The sequence below is a fragment of the Leguminivora glycinivorella genome, chromosome Z (assembly GCF_023078275.1).
Source record: "Leguminivora glycinivorella isolate SPB_JAAS2020 chromosome Z, LegGlyc_1.1, whole genome shotgun sequence".
Lineage (NCBI taxonomy): Eukaryota > Metazoa > Arthropoda > Insecta > Lepidoptera > Tortricidae > Leguminivora > Leguminivora glycinivorella.
Window position 1 is genome coordinate 19,480,285 of NC_062998.1, and position 17,910 is coordinate 19,498,194.

The window sequence follows — 17,910 nt, forward strand, 5'->3', positions numbered from 1 at the left end:
ATGAGAGACGCCACTCTCTTGCAGACGACTGCGTGAAACCCGTCCGTCCGTGCGCGCGTCTGCGAACATCCCCGACGCGCAATGCCGAGGTTGTAAAACAAATAACTATTATGGCACACAATGAAATAAATAAATTGTGTTGGATGGATAGCAAATTGAAAATATGAACGCAAGTTTAAAAGCTTCAAAGATAGGTACGCCTTTGAATTGTCAAAAAATGCGTCAATGTCAATGCGAAATTGGGAGTTCGGATTGTTTATCGTTTTATTTCGTTGTAGTAGTGTTTTTTCGCAACTGTATTAAAAAACGTCGCTCGTCACACGTGCGAGATTGTCATTCTTCTCGAACTTATAACGAAATGTACTATTGTTGACTATTATTTACTTTTTTATAAGGATTTTGGATTTATTTTTCTTCAAAATGTTAATGATAAGGAAATTAAGGAGTAACATCATAAAAAATAAATGTACTTTAATTCATTAAAACTGCCTGCTCGGTACATAACGCACTAATCTCATTATACGCTGAACCAATCAAATAAATACTTGTATTTTATTTTGTGTGTGTGTGTGTGTGTGTGTGTGTGTGTGTGTGTGTGTGTGTGTGTGTGTGTGTGTGTATGTAACAGTAATACAAAGAACAATTAACGTTTTGTTTTATTGCAATAGCCACAGTAAGATTTTCGGACGATCCCTTCGGATATAATCACCTCTCATCCGATCCGTGCTTTCAGCTTTCAGTGGCATCATCACAGATGTCATACATATATGTATACCATAGATCAAGCAAACGTACCTATTGGGTTGGTAAGAAAGTAATGAGCGATCGATTGAATTCCACATAAAATTTTTGAGAGAGTTCTAGAATCTTCTATGGTCGAAAGTATATAAAGGGCGAGTCGCACAGTTTCTCGTCAGTCATTCACTAGCTGTCGCCGAGCTAATATAAGGAAGAAAATGGACGAATTAAAAGTGCATGTAAGGCATTGCTTACTATATGAATTTCAGTCTGGCCATTCAGCCGCCGAAGCAGTGCGTAATATATGTCAGCGTGTTGCTCCTGAAGTTGTGTCTGAGGCCACGGCGAAACGATGGTTCCAGCGGTTTCGTAGTGGCGACTTTTCATTATCAGATCAACCTAAGTCTGGTCGACCGGTGAAGATTGATGTAGCCAAATTAAAAACCTTAATTGAAGGAGATCCGAGGCTAACGAGTCGTACTCTTGCTACCGAGTTAGGCTGCTCTCATGTCACCATAGAAACACATTTACACGAGTTGGGAAAAAACTACAAATACAGTGTTTGGAAACCGCACGAACTTGATAGACATCAACTAAACTGCCGTGCCGATATCTGCATACAACTTCTGTCTTTTCGCCGCACATTTAACTGGTTGGACCATCTTATCACTGGAGATGAAAAATGGGTCTTATATATAAATCACACACGCAAACGTCAGTGGCTAGCTCCAAACGAAAAAGGAATAGAGGCACCAAAAACAGAGCCTCACCCGAAAAAAGTTATGCTGTCCGTTTGGTGGGATATTCATGGTATTATTCACTGGGAACTCCTACTAAGTGGAATGACTGTTGCCGCATCAGTATACTGTAATCAGTTTGAAAATTTAAACCAAAAAATCTTTCAGAATCGTCCACAGCATGCTAAAGTTTTTTTCTTACACGACAATGCTCGCCCACACATTGCAAAAGAGACTCGGCTAAAGCTATTGGAGCTAGGTTGGAAAGTGATACCTCATCCACCGTACTCTCCAGACTTGGCACCTACGGATTACGCATTGTTCAGATCGCTAAGCAATGCCTTGAATGAAAAAAAGTTCGATGGTCAAGCCCATCTACGACAGTACATAGCTGAGTTTTTTTAATCTAAACCTAAGAACTTCTTCGCCGATGCTATTCATTCTTTACCAGAACGATAGAGACAAGTAGTAGATAACGAAGGCCGTTATATTTTTGATAAATGATTAAAATAATAAATTAAATAAAAATTACAATATTGGTTATGATTCGCTCATTACTTTCTTACCAACCCAATACTTAGCATGTCAAATGAACTCAGTAAAATCCACCGAGTTGTCTGTCTTTATTCGCAGATTACAGCTTTCGGGCATCAATTTTTGTAAGTTGAAGTCAACAAAAACATAAAAAATGCCTCGTTACGTGATACTTAATTGCAACAACACAAAAACTATGAACACTCAAGGGCCTGAGACATATTTAAAATCACAGGCAAGTAACAACTTTAGTAAATCTGACACGCTCGGTCCCTATACATATAGATGAACTTGTTTCTTCTAGTTTTGTGGGTATCATAGTAAACAGCGATTTTGCACGAAAAAGTGGATGCGATTCAACAAACCTTTCGACGGACTGTTTTTATACCTTGTACGTAGCTGTTGAAAAAAGTGTAAACAAACCGGAGCCGTCAAATTTGACAGATCCAGGGGTAGTGAACCTTTTAAGGCCAGATCGAAGAATAAAATTGTAGGTGGCTACTTACTTGGTACTTTTTATTCATAGTGAGCCAATTTTAATGATTATAAACGCATAAATGGTAAGTAAGGTGAGAGGTACAATGCGATTCATTGTATTTTTAGGTATTTAAAAAACTGTGAACAAACCGTCAAATAGTTGTTTATCATGTAACGTTTGGTTCCTGTTAAAATTTTCGTATTTAAAAATAATTGAGCTCACTACTATAGTCCGTTCCATTCCAAAAACATATACCTACTTTCGCTTAATTTTACCAAATACACATGTACAATTAGACAAGACGAGTGTAAGTACAAGTTTATAATGGGTCGGCAAACGCACATTGCTAATGTGAAACCAGAAAACTGGAGAAGATGCGAAGAACATGTCATCAAGGAAGAGAAGAAAATGAAAGAGTTAGACAACAAGATTGACGATTTGGCCGACAGAATAATAATAAATGTGACAGAATCATCTTCGTCTTCATCCTCATCGTCCTCACCAGAATAAAATAACGTATATATAAAGTATTGCGTTTTACTTAAAAATATACATATGTTTTCACCATTAAACACATAGAATAGAACGACACATTTTTTTTTCATTTTTTTTTATTATTTCATGCACAGATAATCTTAATTTTATTTCTATTGCTTTTTTATATTTCCCTGTCTTTCATCAAAATTTAGTGTGGTACCTATAAATATTACTGAATCAACTAAACTACCATCTAGTATAAAAAATACCTAAATATAACAATCATCATCTCATACGGAGAAACGGAAGCTCGAAAACACAAATATCAAATTTGGAACAGATGATGATGATGATGATGATTGATAACAAGCAATGGAAAATGTCAGATAAAATTAAAAATCGCGTAAGGTAGACCTTTATATTTTAGTAGCGTTACACCCAGATTAAAATGCAACCATGAGTTTTAAACCTCTGCAAAATTGGGTACTTTTTGGTTGATGATTCCCTGAAGAAAATAATAATATTAATTAAATGTAATGACGATATGCTTGTATTCATGAAGGTGTATTATGTTTCGTCAAATTAATCGAAATTACATGTTAGTGGAATGAAATGGAAAATAGTAGTGAACTCAATTTATTTTTAAATAGAGAAAAAAAAATCAGGAACCAAACGTTACCTAATAAACAACCCTCAAATTTGACAGCTCTGGTTTGTTTACACTTTTTTCAAGAGCCAAAAGTACAAGGTATAGGTATTTTTATTCTGTTAGGTTTCATCACATAAGATAATTATCTTATGATGTTACATGTAATTTTAGTATCAGTATGGTTTTCAATGTTTGTTGTCATTGTCAATAACATATTAAAGCCGTTCTATTAATAGATACGTACCATGCCATGACACGAGCGTCCATTAGTCGGACCGGACCCATATTGTTTGCATCATAAACTGTCGAGACTCAAGTCGAATGAATGACTAGATCAAGGATGTTTTCGAAACAGACGTCTGCGACTCATCTGGACGGCTGATGTGCCTTTGTTTAGGTTTCTGCTGTTCTTTCAGGTCTTTTATTGACGTTGTGACACTAGCTGTCATATTTTTAATAATCTTAGTGTATTTTATCGTAAGAAGGGTAGTCCAAGTAATGTAGCAATGTAATCCGGGAGTGCAATTGCTATTAAAAAATACTTATATAAAAATCTAAGCCAACAGTAATAAAGATTATAAATGGTTTCTATTTATTTATACAACCTTTATTGCACAAAATAAAACCTTAAAGTACTTAGTTAAAGTACAAAAGGCGGACTTAATGCACTGCTGGGTGCACTATTACATCGTCGTTTTTGTTTATTTTTGTTTGCTTCCTTCCAAAACGCATTTTGCAGATATTTAATCTTAGATTTAAATAATAACTATTGGAAATAAAACATACGGTATATTCGTAACACGTCGTAACCATGCTGGTGAATTGGGTTGAATCGATGCCTGCAATGGTATATCGTAACTGAAAATGAAGAATATTTATGGAACATTAGACACAACATAAGTCCCTAAACGGTGTAACGATATGAAAAAATACTTGTCGAAAAATACGTATTTGAATAAAATATATGAGTTGTTCGGCGCGGCGACGTAGTAAACGCGATTTAATATTAGCAAAGCATCAAGCCCAAATAGTCATGCCTCAGTGGATGCTCAACAATGTCCGAGTGAAACATGTAGGTAGATACTCAGTAAATGTATTGCAACAAGACATTAATAATAATAAAGAGCGTAAAACTATTCTTGACTCTATATCGAACAATGGTAGTACGAACAGTACAAACACTTGCTGTTATCTTGACAAGTTTACTTCATAATATGTGTTCATGACTACGGGATGTAAGCTAAGCAAACAACTTCTAAGAAAAATGTTAGCACATTTTAAGGACATCACTTTCGGTAGTTTTATTACCGTTATTTAATTTAATAACCTAATATAATATAATTAAATATCGAGTTGTTAAATTGCACGTGTCATTCCTACTTACTCAATAGAAGTGCTCCAAATTTCTTTGTTGTCTTCGTCTTCCACGATATCGATAAGATAATTAAACTCTTTCTGAGACATCACATATCACTATGTCGACCTGAAATTGTACCACAAAACTTATTTAATAAAATTACTATCGTGCCGTCTTTTATTGTTGTATTATTTTCTTGCAGTATGAGTACCTATGTTAACGTTATCGGATAAAGCATAAGGATCGCGTACCTATAACATTCTAATTTAGTTCGTTTACAATTAACCGAGTGTTTCAATCGACTAGAATAATCGGCGACTTATCATTGATATGTATAATTGTCCGAGATATGAACATGGCGGAATTGATTAAGTAATTTGGTAAATATGTAGATATAGGAAAATTAGGGAGCGTAACAACACTGGTGTTTAAACCAAATGAGTCAGGGAATTCATCTTTAAGAAAATATTACGGTCAGCCAAAAATCGGAAGTCATTTCACCTATACTTACTTTACGGAAACTGATTAACAAAATTAATGTTCGAATAGATTTTATGGTATACGTAATACTGTTGGTACGGTACCGTTGGTACGATCACAATAATAAATCGACATTCACAAAGACACGCTGATTTATCATTATCAATTCTTAATTACCGAATATAACGTATACATACCTATTTTGTTAGATTACCTATTCACAATTGAACTCTTGTGACGGTTGTCATACAATACAATACAACTAAGGTCAATGAGGGCAAGACCGGCATAGTTTATTTGAAATAAAGTTTGAGTTTTGAGTGGATAAAACTCTATAATTAATGTAGTCTGGCGTAATGCGCATGGTCCTATGGGATAGCAAATATTATATTTTACAAAGCTTTTACAATATTTTGGTGAAATAAGGTACTTTTAAGTGATAAAAATCACATTTTTTAAGGCTCGGCGGGTTGACCGTCCTCCCGCGATTAGTACGGAAAGACCGTCTAGTGCTTGTTGTCGCGTAATTTCATATGAGACTAGGTTCTAAAATCATGATCATTGTTATTTTACGTAATAACAGGGCAGAATGTACTAGATAATTAATAAAATAACGTTGAAATTTTGAACATATAAGCATTTTTCTATTTATAAGGCAAGACCGGTATATGTCCCGTATTAGATGGGGTTCATAACCTTTTCTTTTCAGGTCCAGATATTGCATAATACTGTTTTTCCAACGAACGATTAATTGTTTGTAATCGAAGATCTTCGATTAACGTTAATCGAGAATAAATTAATCGTCGACTAATTTAGAAAATTAATTTTTTAAACGACTAATTAGTCAACGAGTAATGACAACTTTGACACACAACATCGCTGACTGTCACTTTGACTTACAAGTTGTCATGGGTGTCATCAAACGTAATTTTAGTGTAAAATTCGGAATGCTTTGTGAGCTGATAAATAAACACTTTTTTTTTAAAACAGTTTTTTGGCTGTATTGGTTATTGGAATCAGCACCCCCGAGAACCTGTCTGACCACACCCATGACCACTTTTGTGTCAAAGTGACAGTCAGCAATGTCAGATTCCAAGTGGTGTTTAATTTTGAAATCAGCACCCCCGAAAATCTATTGATGACACCCATGACAACTTTTATATCAAAGTGACAGTCAGCAATGTCAGATTTCCAATTGGTCTTTAATTTGGAAATCAGCACCCCCAAAAACCTATTTGACGACACCCATGACGACTTTTTTGTCAAGTGACAGTCAACAATGTCAATTAACGGTCGGGTAACCGTAAAATAGTCATCAAAACCGTTTTAAAGGGTACCCATACGGTCCCTGTTGGGTAATGCTGATCATAAAGTAATGACCAACTTGAAACCCTACACTCTTTTGAAATATTTGTCGCCGCATGTTGCGCAATCTACATATACTTAAACAAAAATAATAAAAAACGGGTAGAACTTACGATAATTCTACCAACTTAAATATGATGATGAATAATGAAGTGTAGGCTTACTTCTGTTCACCTCTTATCATTCTTCACAACCATGTCACATAATATATTTTATTTTTACTTAATACTTTCGAATGATTTTAGTAACACCATACGAATCATTATCAAAACTGTATTTCGAAGTTAAAATCAAAAACGGTACAACTATCATAAGCCAAAAACGTACCTATATATTGATATTGTTTACACTCGACTTAAAGTGTGGACACGAAAAAATCTGGTCGGACATGGAATGGTAAATCTTTTAATCAAATGGGAATTTTCAAGCAGCACTTTTTTCAAATAATTTATGGATATCAAACAACATATTAAACATAGAAACATACTATAACTATAGGCGACCTAAGAATTAGCAGTGTATAACCCATGGTATCATTATTTTTGTGAACAGTGGCTTCTGGCTGTCTTTACAAAGTTTTACTGTTAAAAATAAGTCAAATTTTTAATTAGTTAATCAAAATTTATACGTTATTACATGTACTGGGGACGCTATTGCTATGTCTTGTATGGGAACCCTGCATTTTATGATTAAGCACTGAGACTTGGCACAGTTGTTCATTGGGTGGCTCTGAGTAGATAAAGATCGGGAGGCATCGAGAGCCCCCCTTAATTTAGGAGGGAGGAGGGGGGGAAGGCTGGCGCCTCCGCGCTTCCTTTGAAACCATATTTCTCTAAAACTATACAAAATAGGGCATGCGATATATCATTTTCGGATAAATGAAGGACGAGGAATTCATTTTTGAAACAAAAACAATGTATTTTAGAACAAAAATACAAAAGAAAATGGGAAAACCTGAAAACGATATTTTTTTTTATACATATTATTGCATATTTTATGAAAACTGTAATGGTTTTTTCTTAATAAAAAATATTATTTAATAGCTACATTTATCTAGTTTTAGAAAATGTATAATTTGTTATAGAAATATATTATACGACGAGTGATAAAAAATAATTTACATCGCCCGATAGGGTGATTTGAATGCTCATTTCAATAAGTTTTGTCAATGATTTCAGGTATAATCACTATTTTTAACACACGAAAGCCGTAATCATTGTAGTTTATGGCTATTTTAGTGATTAATGTACTTAAAATAAAAAAAATACAAAAATAAAAAAAATAATAATGTGATAACTTTTTTATAACATTATCCTATTTTGTTCTTTCTATACAATATATATCTAAAAGTAATAAATATGAATGAAAAGCCACATTTATGTAGTTTATAAAAATATATAGTTTGTTATATAAATATATTACGAAACGCGAGACAAAAAATAATGAAAGTGACGTGGCAGGGCGATCTTGATGTACGGTACGGGTCAGCTTGTATGATTCGATGAGGTGAGGTAAAGGTACTCAAAGCTCTCAAATAGTGTAGTTATTTAGAGTACTTCAAATTAAACAACATACTCCTATATAGTCTGAATTTAACTCTTTATATTACATGAAATGATCGATTGATATGATAGGTCAGATATATACATCTGATCTTAATACATCTTGTGAAATAGTAGTTATCTATATGATTTGCCTAATTTATGGATAATTCTTACTTGACATATTTATTATTCCAGATCTGCGTCCTGTACTTTGGTTAACGAGTGCCGAAAATAGTTATTAATCAAAAAAGACCGCCAAATTAACAGCATTTCACCGACAAAAGCTGCCTTGCACCATTTTTGTAAGGGTTATAGGTATATCAAGGGGTCCATTTATGGGGTCAACTAAACCCAATTCAAAATTTGCCATTATTTGCTACTTGTGGCTGGACGAAAGTCTGTAACAATTGGTATTTGGGAGCCTACTTGCCCGCAACGTTGCCTGTTGCTGCAGAAACATGCCTCGAAATTGTCGGATGCAGGTGTAAAAAACAGTGCCGCGTAAGGTGCAATCGTAAAAAAAGACTTTTTAAATTAAATGTTCGGAGCTGATGTGCTTATGCAGTGGATGTTGTGATATATACATAATTAAATTCAGACTATTCATGTTGTTTTATTTGAATAACTCAAAATAGCTACACCTTTTGAGAGCCTTGAGTATTAGCCCCGATACACATGTTTTCGTCTAGTCAGACCATTTTTTGAGGTTCTCCTTTGTACAAAAGCAATGTCTTAGTTCAAAAATCATTAATGTTTAATGCTAATACGAATCTAGTTTATTTTTTATGGCACTATTGCGCAATAACTAACTATCGTTGATACTGAAAGGAAGAATATGACGATTTTTATTTTATCTTTTATGGATGGGTAAAACCGATTTAAGGAGGCCCAAAGGAAGTAACTAAATTCTGCTAGTAAACTAAAAAATCTTCAAGCCTATGCATGCAGAACTGCTTCAGGAGAGGAGAACGTGATTAAGACATTTTTTTTGCAATATAAGTCACATGCAATTTTATTTTACAATAAAAATAAACTATATTATAGGACTTTTACAATTTTCTGTACTGGGTCGTGATATACCTACATATGTGTAAACGTTATTAGAATAAGTATATTTCTGTATTACTAGACGAACTCCACTGCATAGCGGGTAGTACCTTTACCTCACCTCATCGAATAATGCAAGCTGACCAATACATTAAAATTTTCATTTTCATTATTTTTTATCTCGCGTTTCGTAATATATTTATATAACAAACTATATATTTTTATAAACTGCATAAATGTGGCTTTTTATTGATATTTATTGCTTTTAGATATATATTGTGTAGAAAGAACAAAATAGGATAATGTTAAAAAAAATTATCACATTTTTAATATTTTTTAAAAATTTTGTATTTTTATTTATTTTAAGTACATTAATCACTAAAATAGCCATAAACTACAATGATTACGGCTTTCGTGTGTTAAAAATAGTGATTATACCTGAAATCATTGACAAAACTTATTGAAATGAGTATTCAAATCACCCTATCGGGCGATGTAAATGATTTTTTATCACTCGTCCTATAATATATTTCTATAACAAATTATACATTTTCTAAAACAAGTTAAATGTAGCTATTAAATAATATTTTTTATTTAGAAAAAACCACTACAGTTTTCATAAAATGTGCAATAATATGTATAAAAAAAAATCTCGTTTTCAGATTTTCCCATTTTATTTTGTATTTTTATTCTAAAATACATTTTTTTTGTTCCAAAAATGAATTCCTCGTCCTACATTTATCCGAAAATGATATATCGCATGCCCTATTTTGTATAGTTTTAGAGAAATATGGTTTCAAAGGAAGCGCGGAGGCGCCAGCCTTCCCCCCCTCCTCCCTCCTAAATTAAGGGGGGCTCTCGATGCCTCCCGATCTTTATCTACTCAGGGCCACCCAATGAACAACTGTGCCAAGTCTCAGTGCTTAATCATAAAATGCAGGGTGTTGTGCAATAGCGTCCCCAGTAATGTTCATTTCACAATGGTAAACATTTTTCTAATTGTAATCTGATTCTGACCCTGTGTGGTGACGGGTTAAGAATTTCACCACCCCCTTTCTTCCCGTGGGTGTCGTAGAAGGCGACTATGGGATATGGGTTAAATTGTGGTGTACCTAGGCGAGAGGCTGGCAACCTGTCACTGCAATGCCACAGTTTCGTTTTCTTTTAACCCCTTATTTGCCAAGAGTGGCCCTGAAGCTTTAGTAGTTTCATGTGCTCTGCCTACCCCTTTATGGGATACAGGCGTGATTGTATGTATGTATGTATGTAATCTGATTGAAATAGTTATGAGGTTTTTTAACTTTGGTGAATTCAAAGTTTTCACAAAAAAAGCTCTCCCATAGAAAATCTCCCTTTCAGTGCTTGGAGTAGAAAGTCTTCCTGACTTCCAAAGGTCGAATTGGGGTTCAGGAAGTTTTCTTTTTGGAAAAATACATTTTAACGTGTGTAAAACAGCTTGTAAAAATATAACTTCAGTTGTGTAATTGGGATAGAAAGCAAGTGAAGATTGTCAAAAAACGCTGTTCAAGAAATAAAATGTATGATGGAATATATTTGGCGAAATCTCACACATTCTCATGCATTATAATGAGTAGGTTTTATTTAAATATAGTTTTATACATATAGATTATCAAAAATGGAAAATTGGTTTAAAATGTGCACTCGAGATAAAAAAAAAACCATTTCATGTCCGACCAGATTTTTTCGTGTCCACACTTTATTTCCAATAAAGCCTAAAAAAGGTTGGCAACTCCTTGTTTATCATATGCCGGTCTTGCCTTTCTCTTTTATGCCGGACTTTCTGAGTAGGCACAATTTCTAAGTTACATATTTCAGAGCATAAAACTAGAAATTGAGCGCCGTTTTGAGTAGACTAATAGTACTAGTCAGAAAGAACGGTTATTAAATGACTACGTTACATACATAATATACAAATATTGAACTCGATGTTCGAGTTCGAAACACGAATCAAGTTTATTGTTAACTAGTGTTCGTCTTAGGGATATGTATTGAAGACCAATGCATTAAAGATGAAAAACTGCTATACCTCCGGAGGTGTGAGAGGCGTAGATATATAAACACAAAAGTTATAGTCAATAGACGGTCTTTCCGGGTAGACGTCTTCCCCACGGTCAGTGGGTTAAAGTTAAAAAAAACTATATAAGAAAATACAATACAATACAATACTCTTTATTGCACACCTCATATAGTAGGTAGTAGATGGAAAATGAATGGACTACTCAAATTAACGTCAAGCTAAGTTTTACTGTGCCGTATCCCGGGATTTGGAGTGCTCATGCTTAGATTATCATGCTGCTGTTGAATTACCAGAAGTTTCATAATGTTCTTATTTCATTCCAACAACAGCAAGTCTCCCATGTGAAATCCTAAGTGCCGGTCTGGGCAACGTCTTCTTGAAATAGGAGTTTGGGCGTTTCAAGTGCTTGTTGAGCATACCCTGTGCTTTCTATGACATTATGAAGTTGATTATGATTTCCCTGCTTTCTTTGTGACAAAAGCGTGTCAAAGTCAACAGTACAATGTGAAATTTTATTCATAACTGAAAACGGACTCACAAAGGCTTTGCATTTGTTACGTTTAAAAAAATACATATTTTAGTTTTTAACCTTTCATGAATCTCCAGAAATTATAAAATTCTGAAAAATCTTGATAACCTGGAAAACGATATGCTTTGTTTTGCTACTTCCATTCCTCTAGGTCTACGAGTAACTACAAGTTTAGCATCGCTACCCCCGTAATTTACGTTTTTATAAAAAAAATGCTATTGGCCAAGTCAGTCTAGATATCATTCAACATGTTTGCTAGATCGTTTGAGTTACACGCTAAATGAGAGACAGTTTGTTAACAGAAGACATTTTTATCTTATCCTCTTAGTTCTCATTTCTGATTAAACAATGGAGTGATGACAGAAACAAATGGTTGGGGGCTCGTCTACGGTTATCTTGGACACAAATATGTCTGATATCTAACAAGATGTGCGCAGTAGCGTATATTTACATATCTTCATGTATTTGCTTCTACAAGATATACAATTACATTTTGTATATGTATCATTGTATTTCGTAATAACAATAACAACGCAACATATTGTTTAGTTGGATATTCAAATGCTAAACGGGGCACTGGGCAGTGCAAGTAGGAAAACCATATACCAAAACCACCACCACCTTTTTGCTAAATAATAATTACTTGTGAAGATTTAGACTTATTTTGTTTATTGACCGTGATAATCACTTCTCAATTGATTATCATTGATTATTCTTAAAATGTGTAACACATTAACGCAACTCCGAATTAACCATATATCGTAAGAGGATATAAACCCCCCACCGCAGTGAACGTGTTGCAAGGGATAATAGTTATTTGTTATACAAGGGGGCAAAGTTGTATTTTAACGCCGAGTGTGGAATTGAAAAACGAGCAAGTGAAAGGATTCTATAGTTGAACTACGAGCGAAGCGAGTGGTTCGAGAATATGAATCCTGAACTTGCGAGTTTTTTAACACACGAGAAGTAAAATACATTTGCACCCGAGTGTAACACAATAAAAAAGTCCTTTCCGAGCTAGTGAGGTGAAAATTATTTTGGTTACATTGCAACTAACCAGAGAGCCGTAAATATCGATGATGACAATATTGATTACCTTACCATTCTTACCAACGTACAGCCCGCGCTCCGCGTAAGTAATTAAGAACTATAGGAGGATTCATTCATGTCATGAATCAATTATCCGATGACTATATTTTGGAACTTCAGACAAGTTTTTCAGTCTTACTGTCCAGGAAATATAATAAATGCCCTATTATACAGAGAAAACCATCTTATATAGAAGTTTGTACGCAAATGATGTGTAAGAAATCGAATAGTAGACTGTGATTATGTGACAACATGGCGGTCCACTGTTTACAAATATGTAAGATGAAAGTTACAAATTAAAATTAGACATTTGTTATTTTTACACAATAAAATGTACCACACGGTAGTTTAAAAGTATATCTACATTGTTTAGACCTTGGACACGCGCAATAGCTAAAGAATAGTCAATAACATTTATGCATGTGGCCTGTGCCATCACGTGACTCTTACCGCAATTTGTAATTTTATTTTATTTAGGATCTCCAACAGACAATGCAAAATGTAATTCATTTTTTTTACATTCATAAATCTAAGGATAGATGTGTAGTGTATCCAAGTATAAGTAGACACAGATTACAAGTTCATATTTGTCTTCCTGGGTGAAAAACTCGTCCACGTTATTTATTACCCCCCGTGTCAGTCAATTCATTGAAGAATTATGTAGTTAGTACTTAATATGACACGACTTCGTTAGTCGTTCGTAGAATTCATGTAATTAGACCCTATGCTATAGATTGTGTGAGTTCAAACTGTATTAAAGCGACCGTTTCTTTCGCATTAATAATATCCGATGATGTAAGATAAATGGAGTGGAGTAAAATGCACCTTTGAAGAACGTGTCCGTGTGAAATTGATTTTGTCGCGCTAACTTGTCAACAAAGAAGTGCGTATTGTAGGTGTTGGGCCGCGCGTGACGGTCCGGTTACCCGACACATCAGCGCGACAATGGACACTCGGCCTCGCGCTCGCCGCCGTCACGACCGAGCACCGGATGACCCAAGCGCTTCCTTTGCATACATCACTGCTGCATCGCAATCAGGGTTCGAAATTATCAAGATAATAACGACCCGTGATAATTATCGAATAATTATCCGATAATTATCCGATAATTATCGGATAATTATCGATTATTATCACCAGTATTAAAAGATCATTTGTAAAATTGTTTCAGAAGAAATATCAGTGGTTTATTGTTTAAAAACAAAAAATTGTTAATTTTTCTTACATAACATACTACACAAATCAACACTAATAATTAACAGTAGATTTAATGAAAATCTGTGTTCGTCAGATTTGAACATAAATTACTTGACCAAAGAAGCCAAAGGAATATCTTCATCCGATGGTGATTCTATTTCCATTGGCATTGTCGTTGCTACAGCTTCAGTAGAACTTATTTGTTCCTCTAAAATCCAACTAAGATCTTGCTTCTTGGTTTTATCCTCTTGGTTATAATATTTAAACAAGAATACCAGCTTTGCAGCCTTTTCATTGCCCAGTCTGTTTCTTAGCTTTGACTGCACTAGCCCAAATGATGAAAAACATCTCTCTAATGGTGCAGTTGAAGCTATTGCGGTTAATAACTGTTCACAAAACTTTACGAACTTTTCTTTTTGTGGCCATCTCTCTTCATCTTCTAGAGTCACGGAAGTCCACCACAAAATAGGGCAGGTGTTCTTGAACGTTTCGCCAAACATGAATTTGGGAAAAGGGTAAGCTTTTGCTGTTAGTGCCATTATGAAAGGAGCAAAGTTTTCATCAACTTCTCCAGCAGTTATGAAGTTATACGCTTGTTTTTTCTGTTCATTGTTTAGGTTTCGACCAAGGAACCTATGATCTACCATATTTGCAGCGTAATGTAAGCCTTGCAGTGCCATTGCTCTACGACTCAAAAAGATTTTCTTTGTTTTTGCATTTTGGTATGCACTGTTACCCAACAGGTCAAACTCGAGTTTATTCCATATTTCAACAGCTATAGCTATTGTGGTAGTATTACGTTGCATCCTGTCGAGAGCTGTTGCAATGGGTGACAATGTTTTAAGGAAATCTACAGCATTCATTGTAATCTGACAGTCATTCACAATTTTTATAACCTCCCTATCGATTTTGTCTTTATGGTCTTGGCTAACTTGAACTAAAATTCCTCTGTTATCCAGATACGAGCGAATAGCGTCGTTCATCGTGTTCCAACGTACTTCTAGAGGGAGGACTAACTTTTTACCACCTGCTTGTTTGTATAGAGCTGCTGGAATGTGATGGTTGCGAAAGTATTTTATTACTTTCATTATCGATGCGGTAACGGCAGGGATCTCCAAATCTTTAGCCAGTAGATTTAAGATGTGAGCTGAACATCCATATTGTATTATGTCCACGTCTTCAGTTTTCTCAAGATGACTCCGCATTAATCGCTCATTAGCAGCACTGTCTGTGACAAAACTTCTAACAGTAACGCCTAATTCCTGCTTAGCTTTAGCGATTGATTTTAGTGCGATGTCCTTCAAATTAAGAGCTGTGTGTGGATTTTCTTTTGTATCCGCACAATCAACAAAAATTGAGTCGCCTTGAGCAGTAACAATGTTGCTGCAAACCAGAGGTTCAGTATGAACATTGCTCCAGCCATCCTGAGACATGCAAACTGTTTGATTCGTAAGTTTTTCTTTACATATAGTCATTGTCTCAGCATAATTTTTTTCTAATATGGGATTGCCTATTTCATATGCTGATGGAGGTCTATACCCAGGACGTAAAAGGGCGCATAATTTTTTAAACTCTTCGTGTTCAACATGATTGAATGGAGTGTTAGTCGCGTAAAAGTATTTTCCGACCTGCATATCAATTTTTTGCTTATATTCCTTGGTTGTTGTTATGACTTCGGAATTTTTAAGACATAGTATTTTCGATTGTGTAGATAACTGCTTTCGGCTACTTCCAGTTTCTTCACTAGCTTCTATTGTTTTGCCTAAACAAAAAAAAACTAATTTATTTAGGTATTCTTAAAAAAAAACTGAGGTTGAGGTTACTTAGAGACAGTTATTTCACATAATCACGCGACCCGTCGCGCGTACAAGTCTTATTACTCTTATCACTCTTATTAGCGATACAAAATACAAATTTATTTAGGTACTAGAATTTGAAATTGCCGCGCGGAGTCGCGCTGCTGCTGCTTGAAACTACTGGCCTCTTATTGCGTCTGCGTGTGAGCTTTGAACTGACTTAATAAACTGATCTTTGTTCTCGTTCTCGTGTATCAACAATTTGAGATTAATTATTATAATTTATGATTGTAAATATAACTGTTCATAAAGAAACATGAAATGCCAAACCTGTGTTTTGCCCAGTCAGATGTGACTGAGACTGAACTGAACTGGAACTGGTTGATGGCAATGATGGCTGTGGATCTGGTTCTGCTATGTGTACTTGCGGCTGACATACTTTTACGTGAGATTTCATTCTATTTAGTATTCCTTGCATCTCTTTGTCACATTTTTTGCACCGAGCCCATAACCCAGTATTTTTTGTCTTCGTGCAACTAAAGAATGACCACACTGGATCTTTCTCGCGCGGCATTGTTCAAATTCAACACACTAAACAATATTTAACTTAATAAACCAATGACATTCGAGTTCACTTGACTTTACATAACACCAACTGACATTTTTTGTGAATTGGGGGAATCCCCGTGTCGCGGCTAGACGTGCGTTCGGATAGACGCAACAAGCGCAGAAATACACGTTTGGATACTTAGAATATAGTTTATTTCACAGACGCAATTTTTTGTTATTATCAATTGATAATTATCCACCTGTTATTATCACGATAATTATCGTGATAATTATCGTGATAATTATCGTTGATAATTATCCTTTCGAACCCTGATCGCAATGCCAGATGCCAGCATTGTTGCATCGCTGCCCGACATACATTATTTTATATCATAATTAAACTGGGTTACTATGTACATGTATATGCTTATATTCTCATACTTTTCTATTTACCTCATTAAACGAGCACTCTATAGGACTACTAGCACATGAAACTAGTTTAGCCCACCTATAAGTTCTCTCACAAATGTTTTAACTGATAAAAAAAATGGTTATTTCTTATTATTTATATATATATGGTTTGAAAGCTCTTTTAATACTGAATAAATAACAATATAATATAATAGTTATTTGTTATACAAGGGGGCAAAGTTGTATTTTAACGCCGAGTGTGGAATTGAAAAACGAGCAAGTGAAAGGATTCTATAGTTGAACCACGAGCGAAGCGAGTGGTTCGAGAATAGAATCCTGAACTTGCGAGGTTTTTAACACACGAGAAGTAAAATACATTTGCACCCGAGTGTAACACAAAACTTTTCCCCTCATTATAGCGAGGAAACTACAACGCAAAAAATGCGTTTATCACTGCTATCCAGTAGTTCCACAGGTGGTAAATCATCTTTATTACTAGATTCACCTACTTTTATCAATTTTAAAGCAGTTAATTTGACTTTATTCAAGGTCAAATTACTTTACCCACTAGTGGATAAAATGCGTTTTTACCCGCTGGTATTAAAGGACAAAACACGTGTTTCCAAGCTAGTGAGGGGAAAAGTAATTTGCTGGTGTACTTATTTTGCATGATTTTATGTAAAATTCGGAAAAGCAGTAAGTAAATAAAATAAAATACGTCCTATTTTTGTGAAAGAACTTATAGCTCGACTATGTAGAGTTTAAGCAAACAGTCCGTTAGTTAAAATAAATTCACACATTTTTTAACCCACTTGAGGAAAGACGAATTATGTTTTGCAGGTGTTGATAATTAAGTATTAGTTTACTCGTACCGACATAGTGACATTCGAGTAAA

The 17,910-nt window shown here is 34.8% G+C and overlaps 1 protein-coding gene across 1 annotated transcript; it reads right to left on the minus strand.

Annotated features, from left to right (window-relative positions):
- Positions 1 to 14,167: 14,167 nt before the first annotated feature.
- On the minus strand, positions 14,168 to 16,931 carry LOC125241354. The gene is made up of 2 exons (XM_048149797.1): positions 16,386 to 16,931; positions 14,168 to 16,021 (listed from the first exon to the last, which is right to left on the minus strand). The coding sequence occupies exons 1-2, from the start codon at positions 16,627 to 16,629 to the stop codon at positions 14,367 to 14,369; spliced, it is 1,899 nt and encodes a 632-aa protein (XP_048005754.1). The 5' UTR covers positions 16,630 to 16,931; the 3' UTR covers positions 14,168 to 14,366.
- Between the last annotated feature and the right edge of the window lie 979 nt (positions 16,932 to 17,910).